Source organism: Mesoplodon mirus, assembly GCF_964341445.2.
Source record: "Mesoplodon mirus genome assembly, chromosome: 19".
NCBI classification, from domain to species: domain Eukaryota; kingdom Metazoa; phylum Chordata; class Mammalia; order Artiodactyla; family Ziphiidae; genus Mesoplodon; species Mesoplodon mirus.
This window is the reverse complement of record NC_138995.1, coordinates 55,577,974-55,598,767: the sequence shown is the minus strand read 5'-3', so window position 1 is coordinate 55,598,767 and position 20,794 is coordinate 55,577,974. Positions and strand designations below refer to the sequence as shown.

At 53.2% G+C, this 20,794-nt stretch overlaps 1 protein-coding gene across 1 annotated transcript; it reads right to left on the bottom strand.

Annotated features, from left to right (window-relative positions):
• Nucleotides 1–5,262: 5,262 nt before the first annotated feature.
• CBLC (Cbl proto-oncogene C) lies at nucleotides 5,263–19,022 on the bottom strand (the record flags this gene model as incomplete). The annotated part of the gene is made up of 12 exons (XM_082606562.1): nucleotides 5,263–5,457; nucleotides 5,563–5,628; nucleotides 5,750–5,865; nucleotides 8,404–8,484; nucleotides 8,777–8,914; nucleotides 10,329–10,460; nucleotides 11,147–11,234; nucleotides 13,918–14,055; nucleotides 15,173–15,294; nucleotides 15,572–15,728; nucleotides 15,953–16,099; nucleotides 18,673–19,022. 11 exons carry the CDS (start codon nucleotides 19,020–19,022, stop codon nucleotides 5,619–5,621), a joined length of 1,479 nt encoding a protein of 492 aa, XP_082462688.1. The 3' UTR covers nucleotides 5,263–5,457; nucleotides 5,563–5,618.
• Nucleotides 19,023–20,794: the final 1,772 nt, after the last annotated feature.

The following is a 20,794-nucleotide window of genomic DNA, read 5'->3' as shown; positions in this document are numbered from 1 at the left end:
GGACCTCACTGGACAACGGCGGACCCTTTCTCTCCCCCTCAGTCTGACCGGGGGACTCGTTCCCATCATGGCCGGTGGCCTGGGCTCGCCTCATCGTTTTAAAACAGCTGGCCCCGGTCCAACGAGTGGCCGGCACTGGCCTCCCCAGTCCAACCAGCAATCCCCCAGCCTGACCAGAGGCCTAGAACAGCTTCTCCCAGTAGGCCCTGTGAAGCCTCCCCAGTGGCCAGTGCGCCAGGCTGCTTTCCTGTCTGACCAGTGGCCTGGAACCCAGCAGTTCAATCTCTTGTATCTAATGGTCTTCAAATCCCAGGTCTGCCCAGGCCTCTGTGATAGATACTGCGGCCGTGGGGTGTTCTCTGCTCTCCTCCGTAGGGCCCTCCCTCTCTTCCCCCCATCCAGGGAATCCCAGGAATGCCACCCCCCCTTCCTCTCTTTCTCTTCCCTTCCCTCCCTCCCAACTTTGGGGGGAGGGGAAGAGAATCAGGCTGGCATAGCAGGTGAGTGGGGGAGGGGAGGAGGCCAGGGCACCTGAGGGAAGGGAGGAGGAGCCCCTGCCCTGGGTCAGAAGGAAGGGTCACAGGTCAGACTTGGGATCACAGATCAGACTGTGCACAGCTCCTCACAAGCCAGGCCTGACTGGGACAAAATCCCTAGACGCTGGCTGGGGGATGGGGGTGAGATTTCACTGGTTACCTGGGAGAAGCTAGCCCTCAACACTGGTTAGAATAGGGGGCAGCTGGTCATGCTGGGAGAGGTTCCCCGGGGCCTCTGATCAGCTGGGGGTGGGGTGGTCACTGGTCAGACACCGGGGAAGTCTTAGATTACAGGTCAGCCTCGGAGTTATTGGTTAGACTGGTCAAGGCTACCTTGTCCATACAGGAAAGCAATTGTTATATTGGGAGAGGTGACCTTTTAGTATTAGCCGCACCATCCCCTCCTCCAGGAAGCCCTCTCTGCTCCCCTAGGCTGAGTCAGGCGCCTCCTCTGGGCTCCCCCACCCCAGCCCTGCACATTCTGGGTCATCTCTGTCTGGGGACAAGTCTGTCTCCCCCACTGGACTGGGAGCCGGTTAGGGGAGGGCCAGGGCTGTTTTGGTCACTGTTGTGTCCCCAACACTGCCCTGAAAAGGCCAGACTCGGAGCAGGCACTCGGGGAAGGTTTGCAAGGCTCAAACGCAGAAGCACACAGGCTCACGTGCAAACCCCACCCGCACTAGATCATCGCAGGATGCACACGTAAACTCGCGCGTGGACAAAAGTGCTCCCTGGGACAAGCTTACACACAGTGACCCCAGGCACCCACTCCCCTGTTGCTCTGGCCCTGGCTCATGTACCTACTGCTTGGGATGCTAGGCACCCTCTCATCAGCACCCTGCCTTCCACCTTCCTCAAGAGCCCAACCAGCTGAGATTCTAGGTGAGGATTCTATGGAGTGTGGATGAAGGAGGGAAGTCATAAATACCAGCACGGTTCCTCGCAGACTTGCAGAAACTAGTACTGAAATGTCATCTGCCTTTGTCCCCTACAATTTATTTCCACAAAACAGCCGGAGGGATCCCATTAAAATGCGTGTGACCTGCTGTCACTCCTCTGCTCAGCACCCTTGCACGGCTCCTGTCACTCCGAGTAAAAGCTGACGTCCTCTCCATGGCGCACAAGGTCCTAGATCTGGTCCTATACTTCCGTGACCCCATCTGCCCCTCTTTTCTCCCACGCTAGCTCTGTTCCTGCCACAGTGGTCTCTTTGCTTCTATGCGGTTCCTCCAATGCCAGGCGTGTTCCAGCCTCAGGGCCTTTGCACTTGCTATTCCCTCTCCTGGGACATTCTTTCCTGCCATAGCTCCCTCCCTGACTTGCTTCAAATCTCTACTCTATCACCTTATCACAAAGCTTCCCTTGACCATCCTATCTCATTTAGCAACTCCTGCTATCCCAGCCCTTTATCTCACTACATTTTTCCTTTGTAGCACTTTTCACCACCACATATTTATTTTTTGTTGTCTTGCACAGAAGCTCCAAGAGAACAGGAACTTTTTTTGGTTCACCATATATCTCCAGTGCCTAGAACAGTGCTTGGCGTGAGGAGAAGCTGAGAAAGTATTTGTGGAATCAATGAATTTTCCAATTCCATCCATGCTGTCCCATGTGTAGATACTTATACATTTTAATTAACAAGTCCTATCTTTTCTCTCTGTTTATCCCATTATCTTACACTGAAGCGTGGGACGGTTAACTCTAAAACTGGTTCACAGCTTGTGGAATATGGGGATCATGACACATTTGGAGGGGCAATGTCTATTCCCCGGTGATTCCAGACTTGCATTGGAAAATGTAACTACTGAAAGTTTGTGTTGATAAAAATATACATATCTTGTTCCCAGGAAGGTTCTGGGTCCCAGAAAGTTTCTGGGTTTGTTAGAGCATCAAAAATATGAAATGAGGGAATTCTCTGGTGGTCCAGTGGTTAGGACTCCCAGGTTTCACTGCTGAGGGCCCAGGTTCAATCCTTGGTTGGGGAACTAAGATCCCACAAGCCACGCAGCATTGTCAAAAAAAAAAAAAAAAAAAGAAAAGAAAAGATAAAGAAAGAAAGAAATGATAGTGATGATTAAATATATATAGGTAAATATCTGTACATTGAAAATAACAAAATATTGATGAGAAAAACTAAGAATAAATTCCCCTCATCAGGTTGAAAAGGAAAAGAAAAAAAAGAAAGTTTTTGTTGTCTAGGGCGGCAGTGTGATGCATTTTTGGTTGTACAAGAGTTAGTTCTGCAGGGAGAGCTTAGATTAAGAACGTTGGGTAAGGGCTTCCCTCGTGGCTCAGTGGTTGAGAATCCTCCTGCCAATGCAGGGGACGCGGGTTCGAGCCCTGGTCCTGGAAGATCCCACATGCCGCAGAACAACTAAGCCCGTGAGCCACAAATACTGAGCCTGCGCTCTAGAGCCCGGGAGCCACAACCACTGAAGCCCGCGAGTCTAGAGCCCGTGCTCCACAACAAGAGAAGCCACCACAGTGAGAAGCCCGCACACCGCAACGAAGAGTAGCCCCTGCTCGCCACAACTAGAGAAAGCCTGCGTGCAGCAACGAAGAGCCAACGCAGCCAAAAATTAAAAAAAAAATTTTAAAAAGAACTTTTGGGGGAAGAGAATGTAAGTGTAAAGCAAAAGATACGTACTGATGTTGAGTGTTCAAAGGGGTGGATGGTCATGGGCTTTTTGGAAGGAGGGTTGACTAGCATGTGCATCCCCTTCCCACATTAAAAAGAATCCCTGCCATCCGAAAGCTGTTACCCTCTGTTGAAACCAGTTAAGACAAATGTTTCTTTCCTGCCTCTGTTGTTGCTCAGGTGACCTAAGCTTGGCGAATCCCGCTATACTTTGGAATCATGTGCTAGCAATGCCAAATAAACAGAGCCTGGCTAATCTATTACTGCTGTGGCAGCTGGGACAGATTCTACTTTCCAAAGATGGCTGTGACAATAGCTCTCATCCCACACACTTTTTTTTAAAATTAATTAATGAATTAATTTTAGTTTTGGCTACATTGGGTCTTTGTTGCTGCGTGCGGGCTTTTCTCTAGCTGCGGGGAGCGGGCTTCTCACTGCTGTGGCTTCTCTTTGTCACGGAGCACGGGCTCTAGGCGCACGGGCTTCAGTAGTTGTGGCACGCAGGCTCAGTAGCTGTGGCTCGCGGGCTCTAGAGCTCAGGCTCAGTCGTTGTGGTGCACGGGCTTAGTTGCTCCGCGGCATGTGGGATCTTCCCAGACCAGGGCTTGAACCCGTGTCCCATGCATTGGCAGGCAGATTCCCAACCCCTGCGCCACCAGGGACGCCCCCCTCACACGTGTACAACCTGATCTTGACACTCTTTCCACTGAGAGATGGGGGTCTATGTCCCTTCCTCTTAAATCTGTGCAGTTTTGTGACTCGCATGTAACCATTAGAATGCAGCACGAAGTGACGCTCCATGACTCCCAAGGTTAGGTAGAAAAAGCCATGTAGCTTCTGCCTGCGTCACTGGAATACTTTATGTGAAGGCTTCAGCCACCATATAAGCAGTCTGACTACCCTGAGGCAGCCATGCTGTGGGGAAGCGCAAACTAGCAAGCGTGGAGACCACGTGGAGAGAGGTCTGAGACTGCAGAGGGATGCCTGTCCAGCCCCCAGCTGCCCTGCTGCAAGCGCCACTTGATCGCACCCTGAGCCAGAACCGCCCCCAAATCCTGAGCCCTTCCCCCAATCCTGGCCCATTGCAACCATGATTACTGTTGTTCACCAATAAGTTTCAGCGTGATTTGTTCCACGTAACAGCTAGCAGACACAGCCTGTTTCTGGGGCAGCAGAGGCAGAGAGATGACCAAGGTCCAGTGGTCACTGGGGCACCAGTGTATCCTCATCAGACGGGTTCTGTGGTGTGACCGTGGCTGGGCTCTGGTTGGAGGCCAGCTGTTCATCGCGTTCTTGATCACTTTCCAATCCTGGCTCTCTAATCACTCCTGGGAATCTGACCGGTCCCGAGTCCTCTCAATCAATTCCCTTCCTGCCCAAGAGGTTCCTGTTGCTTGGAACTAAATCCATGACTCATGCGTCCATGCTCTGTTTACACTGAAATACCTTTTTCTCATCTTTTCAGACTCAGCTTAAGACATTCCCTCCTCCTGGAAGCCCTCCCTGACCTCCCAGGCTGGGTCAGCTGTCTGCTCCAGGCTCCTGCAGCCCCCTGGGCTGCCCTCGTCCCAGCTTTGCCCACTCTGTGTCACCACAGTCTGGGGACAGTTCTGTCTCCCCCACCGGACTGGGAGCCCCAGGAGGGCAGTGATTACTGCCACATGCCCAGCATTGCCTGGCCTGGGACTGGGTACAGGGCAGGGGCTCAGGGGACGCCAGTTGGTTTAAACTTAGGCAGAGGGAGGCTTGGGTCCCTTTGGGAGACACTTCTTCCACTGCTCCTCTGGAAGAGGTTTCCCAAGAGGCATGGAGGAAAGAGAGAGGGATGAGAATGGATTGTGGGAAGACTGGGTGTATAGATAACTCTCAAGGAAATGTGGGGTTTTTTTGCCTTGGATATCTCGGTTTGGGTCCAGGAATTTTTTTTTTTCCACGCTGGGGAAAGGGAGTTGAATGCCTGATTCTCTGAGAAGTTGGGACTCTGGACTCCTAAGTCCTGAGGGCGGGACTCCTGGGTCTGAGAGGGGAGGGGTCTGGGAGTCTAGACTCCTGGATCCAGAGGAGCCGGGTCTCCCACTCTCAGCTCTGGGAACCCCAGACACTAGGGTTAGGCAGGTGGGGCTCAGGTGCCGGGGACCGCCGTTCCCGACACCAAGCTGCCCCCTGGTGGCCACTACGCTCCTTCTCCACAAACCAGAGGACAGACCCGGCTTGGCAGTTTATTTCCGCTTCCCAAACCCCTTCCAGCCCCTGGGGCTCCCTTTCGCAGCGCATCTTGGTGCCCTGTGAGGTGGAAAGAGCGGTGGGTTAGATAGTGTCACACCCAGGTCGGGTGGGGCAGGCAGGGCCAGGCTGAGGGAGGGAACCTGGACGGTGCGGGGCCCTCACCTGGCATCCAGGCCTTCGTGGGTCCCTCAGGGGCAGATGGAGGGGAGACTTTCTCTTTAGGAGTTTCTGCAATAGGGAGACTTTAAGGGGGGATGTCCATTTCCTAGGACCAGTGTTTCCCTTCCTCCCCCACCTCCTCCTCCCTCAGACCCAGGAGTCCTGGACCCCAGCTGCCCTCTCCACTTACCCTCTGGCGCCTTCCCTGGCCTGAGGGCTGGAGGTGATTTCCAATGAGGCTGAGGCCTCAGTCCAAAATCTTGGCAAAGTTAGAGGGGCTCGAAGTCTGGGGAGCGCCAGAGGCGCCTGGAGGGGAGGAGATTAAGAAATTTTGCAGATGAGCTGCAGCTGTCAGGCCGACAGGGATAACCCAGTGATGGCGGGGATGGGGGGTGGGAGGGGGGGTGGGCAGTATGGCAGGGTCTTGTCCCTAGTCCATGCTGTTTTTTCCCCCTAACACCTCTGAAAAAACTTTTGTTCGTCCATCCATCCATCCATCTACCCATCCATCCACCCATTCATTCCCCCTTCTATCCCCCCATCCATCCATCTGTCCGTCTGTCCATCCGTCCATCCATCCATCCATCCATCCATCCATCCATCCACCCATTCATTCATTCATTCCTCCCACAAATTTCCTGAGCAGCTACAGTGTGTCCGGCACTGTTCTGGGCTCTGAAGAGTCAGCCAGGAACCAAATAGACAAAAATCTCTGTCCTCATGGAGCCAACAGTCTACTAAGCAGGAGGCTTAACATGAGTCATCAGTGCCTGAACAAGGAAATATCCCAGAGTGTTAGGTGTCCTTCAGAGAACTGAAGTAGTGGAGGGGGAGAGTGGGGGGTGATCAGACATGAGGGTGGCTGGGGAAGGCCTCTTGGAGGAGGGGAAGGTTGAACAGAAGCCTCCGTGCAAGAAGGATGTGGGCTTGCTGGCTTGTTAGAAGAACAGCAGGGGAGGCATTGTTGCTGGAAAGGAGTTGAAGGGGTGGTAGGAGGTCAGAGAGGCAGGGAGGGGGTCAGATCCCCAGGCCTTATGGGCTGATGGAGAGGATGTTGGCTTGAATTCTTGGAGGCCTTCTAAGAGGTGAGGGAGGGGATCTGATTCAGGTTACAAATGCCCAACCTTGCTGACTTCACCACAACTCCTGGGACCCATGCCACGCTTGTCCCTATTCTCCACATGGAGACAATGAGGATGGGAGAGGTCCCCCGTGGCCACAGCAAGGTGCCTGGGTCCCTCTGAATGATGGTGTCAACCCCTAGAGGGGGATTTCTCTGCTGGAGAAAAGCATTGTGAGGGAGCATGTCTGGCTGGGGGATTCATCCAGTGATGAATGGATGAATCCCCTCATGGCAGGGACTGGCATCATGCCCATTTCACAGACAAGGAAATCAAGGATGAATTCTGGAGTCTGGAGCCAGGGGCCTGGGTTCCAGTCCTGACTCTCACCTTTGAGCTGGGTGACCTTCAGATCTTGGAGCCTCAGTGTACCCCTCTGTATAATAGGGATCATAATAGCATCTACCTTATCAGGTTGTCAGGGCAACTAAATAACGGCGTTAAAAAGCAGCACCAGGCGTATAGCAGGAGTTACACACGCATGTTAGCTCTTCTCATTATGACAGTCACCTTGCTGGGAAGTAGCACACCCAAGGCTCTCTTCTGCAGCATGTTTTGAACAAGGAAGGAATAGGAGTTGACTGGAATTTGAATCAGGCAGGGTTTGGGAAAAAGAGGAAAAGGCCTGCCAGGCGGGGGGCACAGCCTCGGCGTAGGTGTGACCATCTGGCCAGAGATGCCTGTCATCCTCTGTCCCCTTTCATTGTCCTCAGAGCTGAGTGCCTCTGAATGTTTCCATTTGTTTTTGGCTGCAGGTCGGGATCTGTTTTTAGCTTCCCTGGCTGGTGTCACCGCCCCTGCCCCCCCTCCCAGCTGGCTCTCTTGTTTGCTGTGGTCGAATAATGTTCCCAGACTTCCTGAGCTGTTTGTTTGAAGACTGCCCAGTATTGATTGGATCTGGTGCGTACTCAGCCTGAGATGTTAACAGAGACCTCCCCCGACCTCCCCACCCCTTGCACCCCAGGAAGCCAGGGGCTCGGAAGCCAGGGGGGTGGGGGGCGGAGAGAAAAAGCAAGGCCAGGGCTCACTTAGAAAATAAGCAGATGATTTTGGGGGGTTTTTAAGGTTTCTCCTCTTTCAGGCTGTGTGTTTGGGCAGGTGCAGTCACCTCTCTGAGCTTTTTTCTTCTGGAAAATGAGGAGAGGAACATTTTTGACTTCATAGGCTTTTTGGGAAGACTCACTCCATGGATTCATTCAACACCTATTTATTGAGCACCTACTATGTGTCAGGCACGATTCATATAACAGAGAATAAGGCAAAGTCCTAACCTTCAGGAAGGTGACAACCTGCTAACGGTGACAGAAAACAATAGACTATACACTCTGCCAGCCAGTGCAAAGGACTGAGAGAATGCAGCTGGGCAGGGGCTTGGAGGGACAGGGGCACTGTTTTCAATAGGGTGGTCAGTGAAGGCCTCCCTGAGAGGATGAGATGAGAAAGTAAGCCTGCAGAAAAGAGATATAGGCAGAGAGAACAGCTCGTGCAAAGACCCTGGGGTAGGGCACACCTGGGATGCTGGAAGGAGAGCCAGAAAGCCAACGGGGGGGATGAGTAAGGGAGAGAAGAGAAGAAGCCATAGAGGTGTGGATGCCAGATGGCACCTCGTAAATGGGTGCAAAGAACAAGTGCCTGGTCTGTACCCCTGAGGACCTGGTCAGACTGGGGACCCCAGGGATGAATGGGACCCAAGTTGCCCACCTCAGACCAGTGCCTGACTCACCACCTTCAGCTGGCATTTGCTTCTCAGACTCTCAGGGGGCAGATCCAGCCGAGGGGGCAGGGGAGGAGTTGAGGGGGTCACCTAAGGGAGACAGAGGGTGGGGAGGGAGTTACGAGCTACCATTTTCTTCTCACCTACATGTCCCCCTGCCTGGAGGCCCAGCATTCAGGCACTTTCTAGGCTTTGGAGGTAGAATGGAGAATGAGACAAAGTTCTACCCTCAAGAGGGTTGGTTATACTAGAGAAAGCCATAGCCCCAGCCCCTAAGGGATGCAAAAGTCTGTGCCCCTGGGACCCCCGAATCCTGTCACCAGCCCCCTCCTCCCTCAGACCCTAGGGATTCCAGCTCCAGCTCCTGCCTGACCCTACTTACCTGCTGCAGCTCCTCTTCCTTGTCACCGCTGTCCTCTGAGTCCTCAGCAGTGGCGCTGGCTTGGAACGCATGGATACTCACAGCCTCTTGGCCCTGGATCTTGCAGCGGCAGAAGGGGCAGGTCTGGCTGTCTGAGCGCTGGGGGAGTGAGGAGGGAAAGGATCAGGGTCTCCCTGTTCCCCACCAGGTCCCCTGGGACTAAACACAGTGATGTGGGGAGGACAGACAGAGGGAGGGAAATGGAGAGAGGAGGAACTGTGAAGGGAGAAAGACAGAGAGAGAGATGCAGGGCAGAAAGGAGGGGCTGGACCAGAGCCGAGAGAGCCAGGGTGCTGTGTAGGTCTCAGCCTCACAGTAGTGATGCTACGGGCTAGGAATGCCTGAGACACTCAGCTGGGCCATATGTATTCACTGTGGGGAGCCCCACAGACACCCCCCTGCCATCACCACTGGGGCCAATGTTATGGCTGGGCCAGCCCTTTGGTTCTTTTTTTTTTTTTTTTTTTTTTTTTGCGGTACGCGGGCCTCTCCCGGCTCAGCGGCCATGGCTCACGGGCCCAGCCGCTCCGCAGCACGTGGGATCTTCCCGGACCGGGGCACGAAGCCGCGTCCCCTGCATCGGCAGGCGGACTCTCAACCACTGTGCCACCAGGGAAGCCCGCCCTTTGGTTCTTATTATGACTGCAGGGTGCATCTCAGCATCAACCATCAGGGGACTTTGAAGAACAAGATTTATTACTCACAGGTCCTGGAGGGTACGGGAGGTCGCAGGTAGAGGGAAGGGAGAGAGGCAGGGAGGGAGGCGGACCTGGAGCTCTGCTTTGATTAGGGGCCAAATGGGGTGCCTAGGGTTTCTGGGGTTCATTATTTGTTGGCAAATTTAAAACAGAAGAGCAAGAATCAGGGTACAGGAAGGGAAGAGAGAAGCAGGACCACTCCAACGCTCAGTTACTTAGGGCTTTCTAAAGGGAAATTTCAAGGGTCGGGGTGGCTAGTTCCTTACCTAGTTGTTTTGTTAGTCGCTGTGTCCGGGAGATGGACGTCTTTGTTATGATAAGCTCCGCAATCAAAAGCTTAAGGTCTAACACTTCCATCACAATGGAAAACTTAGTATCAGGCACCCATACTCCACAGGGGTTCCCCTTACCCAGAGGCCTGGATCCTCCCTTGGAAGGTCACTACCATCAGCCCCATTCCCCTGAGAAGGCAGCTAAGCTCAGAGAGGTAAAGCCACTGGCCCCACATCACCCAGAGAGGGAATGCTATGGGCTAGGAATGCCTGGCCATATTTATTGTGGCCAGTCCCACAGACACGCCCCTCCCACACCAGGGCCAATGTAGCATCTTCCACTAATAATGTAACTGGAGAAGGAGAAGCAGAGGTGACAGATGCAGAGTGAGAGAGACAGAGGCATAAATGGAGCAAGCTTCTCCTCTCTCTGGGCCTCAGTTTCCCCATGTGATCGACAAGGCATGTGGGCGATCCTCTAGGGGCTTTTACTATAGGGAGGTGGGGGGACCGGGCGGGAAGGCAGGGCAGGGTCGGACCCACCTGCCAGGTAGCCAGGCAGCGGCTACAGAGCAGGTGCCCGCACGGCTTCACCTTCACATCCTTGTTGCTCTCAGCACAGATCTTGCAGAGCTCAAATGTGGAGTCCATGGCCCAGTACAGCTGCAGCTGCTCCTGGCAAGCGAGATGGGGATGACGAGAAGGAGTGGTGATATCAGACATGGAGATGCAAGTCGGGCAACAGGAAATAAGTGCCAAACCTCTGCACCAGCCCTGAAGCCTCCCCTAAGTTCAAGGCCGTGTGTCCCAATGCCTCCTACGTGTGCTTTTGTTATGGGACTTGTTCTCTGGGGGTGGTCTACACTCAGGGTTGCCAGATTCAGCCAATAAACATACAGGATGCCCTGTTAAACTTGATTTTCAGATAAACAATGAATACATCTTGAGGTCTAAGTGTGTCCCGAATATTGCACGGGATATACGTATACTCAAAATTTTGTTTGTCAGGTCTCTCACCCATGGGATGGCTGGAAGACTAAAAGCTGACACAGGGGCTGCCTCCAGTGAGTGCGCAAAGTGCATTAGCTGCTCTGATGATCTCAGCGGTATCATTTCCTGGTTTTATTCCCATGAAAAGCCCTGGGTAAGAGGCAGGGGGAGCTGTGTTTTCCAGGGGAGGAACAGACAGGCTCAGAGAGGCTGTAATTTACCCCAGTTCACGCGGCCTCCAAGCCAGCACAAAACCCCAAGCCCTCTGCGAGTCCAGGGCCTGACTCACGGGAGGGGACCCCTGAGCCATGGTGCAGTGGATGGGGGCGGTGGGCGGTGAGCCGGGGAGGGAGGCCGGGCTTGGGCCTCACCTCCGACACGTGGATGCGCTGATAGGGTTCCATCTGGCAGAGTTCGGTCAGGTCCGGGTTGTGGTTCTTCCCATCTGGGTAGAGGTAGCTGGGGGAAGGGAAGAGGGGGTACCGAGGGGCCCTCCAGCACCCCTCACCCCGCCCTGGAGCATCTGCCCCAAATACATAGCTGGCCTGGGGATATTTTCCTTCCCTTCTCCTGAAATTGGGATTTTCTAGGGCAAGCTGTGTCCTCTCAGGCCCCCAGGGTAGGGCTGTGTCCCCTCAGACTCCTCAGGAAGGGCTGTGTCCCCTCAGGAAGGGCTGTGTCCCCTCAGACCCCCATAGAAGGACAGACTAAGTGACTCTAGCTCCGGAAACTCCAGATGCATGAAAACCAGGAAACATGAAATCTCAGGCCCAGACCTCCCAGAACTTTACCCGTCCTAGAGTCTTCAGGTCCCAGTGTACTAGCATCTTAGTCACAGATTACAGGAGTGACCAGATCCTAGAGTCTTCGGCCCACAGGGCTGGAAGGACCCCCCTAGTCCGTCTACACTATTCTCACTTCACAGAGGGTGACCGGGGCTCAGCGTGGGACAGGCTATGCCCGAGGCCACAGGGTGAGGCCTGGAGGGATGCAGAACCAGGGTTGTGGGCCAGGTCTGAGAGCCTGGCTCCAGGTCAGCCCACAAGAAGGCTCTGCACACCCTGGGTCTCCCATCCAGGTCATAACTGCACCCCCAGATCAACTCGGGGCCACAGGTTCCCCAAGGCCAGTGGCTCTGCCTGGCCAGCCAGGTAGAGCAGTGCAGGCACCCCAGCCTGGGCCCTGGTGCGGCTTCCCACAAACACACTGTGTGACCTGAGCTGGGCAACTCTACCTCTCTGGCCTCAGTTTTCTCTTCTGTGAAATGGACTTAATTGTGCCTAAGGCAAGGATGGGTGGTGAGGATTAAGTAAGACAGTGCTCAGAAAACAAGCAGGACTTGCCCCCACACATAAGTACCCAGTGAGAGGGGAACTGCTAGGATCAATGTTAGACCCAGAAAACTGTCTTGCTTTGTGGTAGAAAGAGCTTGGGGTCCCCTGCCCCCTCTCTCTTGATTTTCCCGTCTCTAAAATTGTGTGTGTGTGTGTGTGTGTGTGTGTGTGTGTGTGGACACATAGGGTAGGGGGGGTTAAACCAGATGGATGGTATTCACACTTATTTTAACTCTGGGAATCCTCCACTGAAACCTGACCTGGAACTTAGTACTTTATTCGCCAGGCCCGAATTCTGAGCCTGGCTGCCTGGCTTCAAACCCCAGTTCATTAGCTCAGGAGCTAATGTGTGACCTGGACAGGTGTCTCTGTCTCTCTGTGCCACAGTGTCCTCAGTTATCAGATAGAGATATGATAGTGTATGTCTGGGTATGTGTATACATATATATACACGTATACACGTACACACGTACACACACACACACACACACACACACAATAGATTTTCATTACTCACAGACTGTAATTTGCAGGCTTGCCTACTTGCTAAAATGTATTTGGAACCTCAAAATCAATACTCCCTGTGGCACTTTCACAATCATTCATGACCAGGCCCGCTCCCAGCTGAGGATGAACAAGGCAGCGTTTGGCCTTTTCCTTTCAGTTCTCATACTGTAAATGTGTCCTTTTTACAGTCTGTTTGATGCCCCATTTTCCGCATTTTAATGCTTTTTCTCGGTGACTTGGCTGGCTTAATGCCCCCCAAATAGAGCGCTGAAGTGCTGTCTCATGTCCTAAGCACAGGAAGGCCGTGATGTACATTATGGAGAAAATACGTGTGGGAGATGAGCTTTGTTCAGGTGTGAGTTACTGTGCTGCGGGCCATGAGTTCAATGTGAATGTATCGATGATATATCAATGTATTAAGTTAGGTGTCTTTAAACAGAAATACACATAAAGGTTATTCTGTAGTGACTGGTTGACAAACATGTGACCAGAATCTTGCAGGAACCTACAGCTGTATTTCCCCTAGGAGCAATGGCTCAGGATTCACTAATTCAGTGTTGGCTGCGATTTTGTAGAACAGGACTACCACAAATAATGAGAAATAACGAGAATCAACCGTGTATCTATCTGTCTGTCCGTCCATCCATCCATCTACCTAACTACCTACCTATCTAATCTATGTATCCATCCATTCTCTCTCTCTATCTATCTACCTACCTATTTATCTATCTATCATCATCCATGTATCTATCCACCATCTATCTCATAGTGTATCATATAGATATGACTGCTAGCTAAGGAGGCTCTGGTTAAATGTCCAGGGTGAGACTTGGGAACCTCACCTACCAATTTTTCCCCTCCCGTCCTACCCAAGGCAGATTCCAAAAGAGGGGCCCTGGGGCAGCCAAGATTACAGATGGAAAACCCCAGTCTAGCTTTTTGCCCAGTTCTCCTTCTGCTCTAACAGTCTAAATTCTAGAATAGGATATGGATATCTAGAAGCAAAAGCCCTTGAGTGCAAGTCCAAGGAAGGGGACCACTGGGGCTGTGCCCAAGTCCCACACACTCCTCCAAGAGCTGCTACTAGCCCAACAGGGCAGCTTTGTGGGAACTAGAAAAGGTGCCCTTTCCTCTGGACCCTTATCTGCCACCTGCTGGCACAATGTAGTACTGCAAATTTATGTTGTCTACTCTGTGAACCCCGTGCCCTCAGGCGTGGTGATCTTGGGCAGTGCTCTCTATGCATGACCTTTCGAAGCGCATTCTGTTGACACCCTCTGCCTGCTAGCATGGTGACTCACAAGCCTTCCTTTTGTCCTTCCAGGAGTGCCTGGAACAGAGGTTTGTTGAGAGGGATGGTCTGCAGGATGTTGCCATCTGAGCTCACGAATCCGATGGCCCACTGCCCCGGGCGAGTGCAGCTGGGCCGGAAGATGTAGCTGGAGGAAGAGGTAGGAAGGGATGGGGTGAGGGAGTGGTCACTGCTGTCCTTTCTGGAACTTGCCAGCCCCCTTCACCCTGTTGGGGATCCAGGTCTCTAAGTCCTTGCTCCCTTATAAACTTCTAGGCAATGAGGCACTAGATCCCTGTCTGCCACTATAGGGAATGTCTGCTGTGTTCACCTGCTTGGCTCCTCCTCCACCTTCACTGGGGTTTAGACAAAGCTGATTCTGGCTTGGCCAACCAGTCCATTTCAGGACCCCGACCAGAGTGATGGGAGTCAGCCTTGGGACTTTTGCTGGAAGTATTAGGAGTAAGGCACTCCATTTCTATAGGGGTTGATAAGCTGGTAGGGTGTAAAGCTGGGGCTTCTAGAAACCATTTGTCACCATGAGGAAAGACTGTGGTTGAGAATGAGGCTAACAAAGAGGAAAGCAGGGGAAGAGCAGGAACTGATTTCTGACAATAGCACTTGAGCACCTGGATCCAGCTGTGCCTGAAACCCAAACCTGGTCTTTTCAATTATGGGCCTTAATTCATTTCTTTTTCTTTCCCTTTACACCAGTTTGAAGTACAACTGGAAGAGTGCTAATACATACCATCTTGAGGCTCCGGCACCTCAGCCCTGCAAAGACTTAGGAATCTGACCTCCTATTCCCTTAACTTCCAGGGAGCTCAGTCCCTCACTTTTTAGCCCTCTAGAGGGATCCTACAGCTCAGAACTCCTGGCCTGAAATACTTTACGGACTCAGGTGTCTGGTTTCCCAGAAGGTGGGAAGTCATATTTAAAATATGTAACAGATGGTACTGCATGGGCTCTAACCTATCAGAAACAAATCTTATCCTGGGGCAGGGTCTTCAGGCCCCCTTGCCAGACCAGGTATTGTCCCTTTAGCTGCTGGATCAGGGGCAGGTCTAGGTGGTCCCGGGAGAACCTAGGTTTTAGGGGGCACTCAGCATCCTACCTCTGAGTTCTCGACTCCCTGGGGTCCCATGTACTGCGCCCCTTTGGTTCTTACTTTCTGCAGGATGTCTAGGCCATCCAGACACCCCAGCCTAGGACCCAGACCCCTGCACCCTCGGCAGCCTTCTCCTCTTGAGTCCTGGCCCTTTTACCTGCCTGGCTTGTCTCTGTAGGTCTGCAGACGTGCTCGGACCTCATCGTAGGTGAGGAAGGCCATGTAGCCTGGGTGGTTGACGGCCAGGAGCTGCCAGTTCTTGAGGAGTGTTGGCCATGGCTAAGGTGGGGCAGTGCTTGGGTCAGGGAGGGGCTGCTGAGGAAGCAGCACACACCCCTAGTGCCTCCCAGAGTCCAAGAACCCAGACACCTCCCTCACTCCCAAAGATATTCCCTCAGGAATATCTTTGACACAGAAGATTCCAGACCCTTCCTTCTCCAGAACCCAGGAATCTGGCCCCCATCCCCCTCCTCCCTCAGACCCATAAGCCCAGGCCCCCAGCCCCTCCTCCCCCAGGACCCAAGAGTCTGGACTTCAGGCATTGGCCTTGCCTGACCTGGAAGAGCCTGGTGAAGATGTCAAACTCGAACATGGACACATGGCCGCTGCAGGTGAGGTCGATAGTGGAGCGCAAGGCCAGGGTCGTGGAGCCAGGCTCCACGGGGTGGCAGATGCACAAAAGCAGCTCAAACTCAGCCCAGGGCAGCACACACCTAGGTGCAAGGGCGTGGCGGGGAGGGGATTGTAGGTGAAGCCTCTGGGAGGCTAGAATGGGAGCACTTCTGGGAAGGAGGCAACAAGGGGCCTGGATCCTGGGTCTGAGGGAGGAGGGGCCAGGGGCCTGGATCCTGGGTCTGAGTGGGGAGGAGCCGGGGGCCTGGATCCTGGGTCCATGGGCAGGGGCAGGATAGGGTCCCAGGGGTGGGTGCTCACTCACCGGGCTCCGCAGTGATCTCTCCAGAAAGTGTGGGCCAGGACCTTGGTTATCTGGTACGTGTGTCCACAGTATTTGCCCCCAGGGAAGAGTGCGCCCAGCTCCGCGCACATGTAGCTGAAGATGATGGTCAGTTTGGCCAGCTGTCGCCTGTGAGGTTGGGCTCTGAGGACCTGGACTTGACCTTGGGGCCCCCACTGACACCTCCACCCTCTGGCCAGAACACCCACAGGGGTGAGGCCCCCAGAATCGGTCTAAGGTGTCAGGATAAAAGTAGATTCCAAGACTGCCTGCTGTACTGCTGATGCCTCCCCACCGAGAACCTCAGTGTCCCCGTCTGTGAAGGAAAGGGAGGTACTGCCTGATATCCAAGGCATCCTCCGGCCAATAAATCCCAGCCTCTGCCTGAAGGCTTGCCTAGCTCCACGTGGGGACCACTAGGGCTGCGGCCATTTAGGGCGGTCTGAGTTCGGAGACTCCCTGTTGTTTTTAGCAGCACTGGGTGGTGGACCCCTGTGCTTCCTCCCGCTGGCTGCCTCCCTGAGGGGCCGTTCAGGACGTGGCGAGCAGTAGAGGGTAGGTCTGACACTTAGTTGTGTGATTTTTGGCAAGTTCCTTCCCCACCCCACCCCTGCTAAGCCTCAGTTTCCTCAACTGTGAAATGGGCATAAATACAGGGTAAGTACAGTCTCTGCTTCACAGGGGGAGTGATGAGGATTCTTACCCATCTCACGAGCACCTAAAATGCCAAGCGCCACCTGGTATAGAGTCGGCACTCAGGGCATGTTAATTGCTATTACTGTTCTTATTATTTTATATTAATAGCCTCCAGGTCTGTAGGATTCCTGATGCCTTTTTTTTTTTTTTGGCTGCCTCGGGTCTTAGTTGCGGCACGCGGGATCTTCATTGCAGCGCGCAGGCTTCTCTCCAGCTCTGGCGCGCGAGCTCCAGAGCACGCGGGCTTAGTTGCAACACGGCATGTGGGATCCTAGTTCCCTGACCAGGGATTGAACCCGTGTCCCCTGCATTGAAAGGTGTTTTCTTAACCACTGTACCACCAGGGAAGTCCCCCTGATGCCTTTTACAGGGCCACCCTTGACAGTTTCTAAGCACCCTCCCTTCCCAGAGTCTGTAATATAGTCACTATTCACATGTGACTGGTCCAAGTTGAGATGTACTCTAAATGTGAAATACACACTACATTTCAGAAACTTAGCGCAAAAGATAAAAAAAAAAAGAATGTGAACGATCTCATTAATCAACACCTTATATTGATCATAAGTTGAGATATATTGGATATAGTGAGTTAAAGAAAATGTTACTAAAATTTATTTCACCTGTCTAAAAAAACTTTTTGTAATATGTCTACTAGAAAATGAAAAACCACGTATGTGGCTTGTATTAGATTTTAGTGGGAAGTCCTGGTCTAGAATCTCCGTCAAAGAGTTGCTAGGACCCCCAACTCTAGAAAATCCACTGAGATACTCACTGAGCCCCTAAGCTTCCTAGTTTCTAGAACCTACTGCATCTAGAACAGTGGTTCTCAGTGGAGTTATACCACCATTCTAAGGAGCTTCTAGAAATTTACTTGAGGCTGGATTGTGGGGACAATACCCTCCAGTTAGATTTACCCACACCCCAATCAATTTTCTAATGTCCCATCAGACATTTGTGAAGGTGGAAAATCCGTTTATAATGATCTGAGCTTAGAACCCAGTTCAGTTTCACATTAGCATTTTTTATGGCCACGCCCCGCAGCTTGTGGGATCTTAGTTCTTGGACTAGGGACTGAACCTGGCCTCTTGGCAGTGAAAGCATGGAGTCCTAACCACTGGACCGTCAGGGTATTCCCTACATAAGCATTTTTTGCACTTTGAAAATTGATTCTGAATTTTACAGAAATTCACTATCCTATGTATCCAGGGAAGTCTCTGTGATTCAGCAACAGAGTGAGTCTTCCCTCCAAGTGCAAGTGTCTGACTAGTCAATTCTACCTTCCAGAATAATTGTAACTATGCCTTGGCATTTTCATTTGAAATATAGATAATTTTATTATGAAGAACATTCCTTTTATCTCTTCCTTATAATACATTTTGAGCATTATAGTGGGTTTTTAAAAAAAGAATTCTGAATGGGTAGGTTATTTGCCCTATGTATTTCATTTCAGGATGGATTTAAAGAAACACTACAAAATATTTGCTCTAAAGGAGGGGCGTGGGGGCCTGTTGGGATTGAGAGCGGCTGTTCCAAACCTTGTTCTGGGCTCTAGGCCTCAAACCTCTGACCCTGTCACTCAGCAGCCCTTTCCCCAGATTTCAGAACCGGAGCCAGCAACCTGCAGACAAGCGCCAGGTCCTGAGCTAGATCTTCCTCAGGAACTAAACAGGCTCTGGGAGTCCCCCAGGCGAGGGCAGTGATGGGGGCTTAAAGCGCACTTTGTCTAGCGATCCTCGTGCAGGAAGCTCCCTGGGGTCTCCACATTCCAGGATGTGTGTCTAAATCCTCTGGGAGAGCAGCCCGCTTCTTAGCCAAGAAAGAGGGGAAAGTGGGGAGCTCAGTGCCCAGGTGCCCAAGGAAGGAAAAACCTGGGTGGCCCAGTTTTCCATGTTCCTTCAGGGAGAAGGGCTTGGGACCGGGACCCCTGGGTCCGAGGAAGGAGGGAGCTGGGAGCACGACCTGGGACCCACTCGCGAGCTCACCTTTGTCCTGGCGCAAGGGCTCACCTGAGTCTGGAGCCCTCCCGGAAGAGCTCGTCGTTGGCAGTCTTCCGGCCCCGGGGTGGCAGCAGTGCCGCCACCTGCCTGCTCTTGGCCTCCAGGTTAGCGAGATAGACCACGAGAAAGTCCTCCGCACCACCGGGACCCTCGGGGCCGCCTCCGCCGCCCGCCCGCCGGGCGTGCGCCACCTCGCGCAGCAGCTGCGCAGTGCGGGGCAGCAGGTCCCGCAGCGAGGGGGAACTCGAGGCGAGCCGGGGGTCCCCGCATTGCTCTTCCAGGCGCTGCAGCAGCCTCAGCGCCCGACCGAACGCGCTGGATTCTCTCCACTGCCGTCCCCGCAGGGCCGCCGCAGCCATGGGTCCCTCCGACGCCGGAGGAGGTGAGCGAGCGGCCGGGAGAGGCGCGGCCCCGCCCAGCCCGAGGTGGGGGCGGGACGGGGAGGGCCAGGTGAGGGCGGGCCCTGGAGAACCCGGGAGGGGACTGCCGGTACCTGTGTCCAAAGGGGGCGGGGGCTGGGGACGCTGGCAACTGGGTTCCTTAGAGATGGGGTTCAAACGTCTGATCACCAAAGAAAAGCCGGATGGGGTGGCTTTGGTGGGTGGCGATAGGACCTCCTGAATGGGTGGGAATCGCGGGTAAGATGCCTGGGCCCCTTCTGGGAAGGGCTGAGGACTGGGTCCCAAGATAGCAGTGGAGGAGGGGTTGGGGGAAACCTAGGACTTTTGGTGGGGGCGAGAGTGGGGCTGGGAGTTTAGCTACCCAGACCCTGAAGGGGATGGGGTTGGAACGTGGCTTTCCTGGGTCCGTGGCTCAAAGTTTGGGTCATGGGTCGTGGCATGGGATTAAAGGTCAGAGAGCTGAACTTTCTAGGAGGAAATGTTAGGGAAATAGTGTGATTCCTCTGTCCCTGAGAGTTGGGAGAAGGGTGTCTGAGGGAGCAGGAATTTGGTGACATAATTCCTGGGTCCCCACAGCAGGGGCCTGCGAGAAATCGGGCTGGAGTTGAGACACCCAGATTTCCAAAGGAGGCGGGGGCTTCTGGGTCCTCAGGGGACGAGGCGGGAAGATGGAGTTCATGAATGTTGAGGCCCAGGCGCGGCTGCTCAGCGCAGGGCTGGAGAGACGTAGTTCTCTCCCCAACGTGCGCCACCTGTAGCATCTCCCCAGCCAGGGATGTGCGCTGGGCGGCCACGGCGCGGGGGCGTTGTGGGCCGGACCGTCCCTCCGCCCCCAAGGCATCCAGGCCACGCCCCTGGGCGTCCTGGCCACGCCCCGGCCAGGAGACTGGCCAAGTTCGGATTACAAATATGCACATACCTAGAGAATTTCCAATCAGAGAATAATAGTAATAGCTAACATTGATTAAACATTTACTCTCTGTCGGTCCTTGTGTGTCAGGCTTTACATTTTCTCACTGAATTCTCAAAAACTCCTTGAGGTAGGAGGAGGAGAGGGATGAGGATGAGAGATGAGGCTCCCATTGCACCCCACTCTCCTCCTCAGCCCCCATCCCCATCTCTCAGAACCCGAGAATCCTTAACTTGTGGAATCTTCGAATTTACGTCTCAGACTAAGCGAAGACCGGGGCTTTGCCGTCAGGATGGAGGGGTCTGCCTCCCAGCTCCCTGCGTTCTTGCGTCCTCTGAGCCTCAGCTTCCACCTCCGCGAAACAGGATGAAAACCCACTGGCCTGGCAAAAATTCAAAGTTTTGATTATACCAAGTGTTGACCAGGAGCTGATGGAAGTGTAAACGGACAAATTGGGTTGGAGAATAACTTGACAGGATCCATCAAAGCCTTGGCAGGGCAAGGCCATTGCCAGCTACCTCCTTCAGAGCCGTGGCTTGTAAACACTTTTGCTCACATTGGGACGTTATACACCCGAAACAAACAGTTTCACAGGGCAATCCTTACCCCGACTATGTGCATGCGCTTTCGTATCTTCTATTCAATTTAATTTAATTTCATCAAAGGGAAAATTGTGTTTGCAACCCACGAAATTGATTTCACAACCCACTAATGGATCTTGTTGGGCAGGTTGTAAAATACTACCCTAAGAAACTCCAAGAGACGTGTTCAGGGATGTTAATTGCAGCCTTGTCGGAAATGGAGAAAACTGGAAACAGGG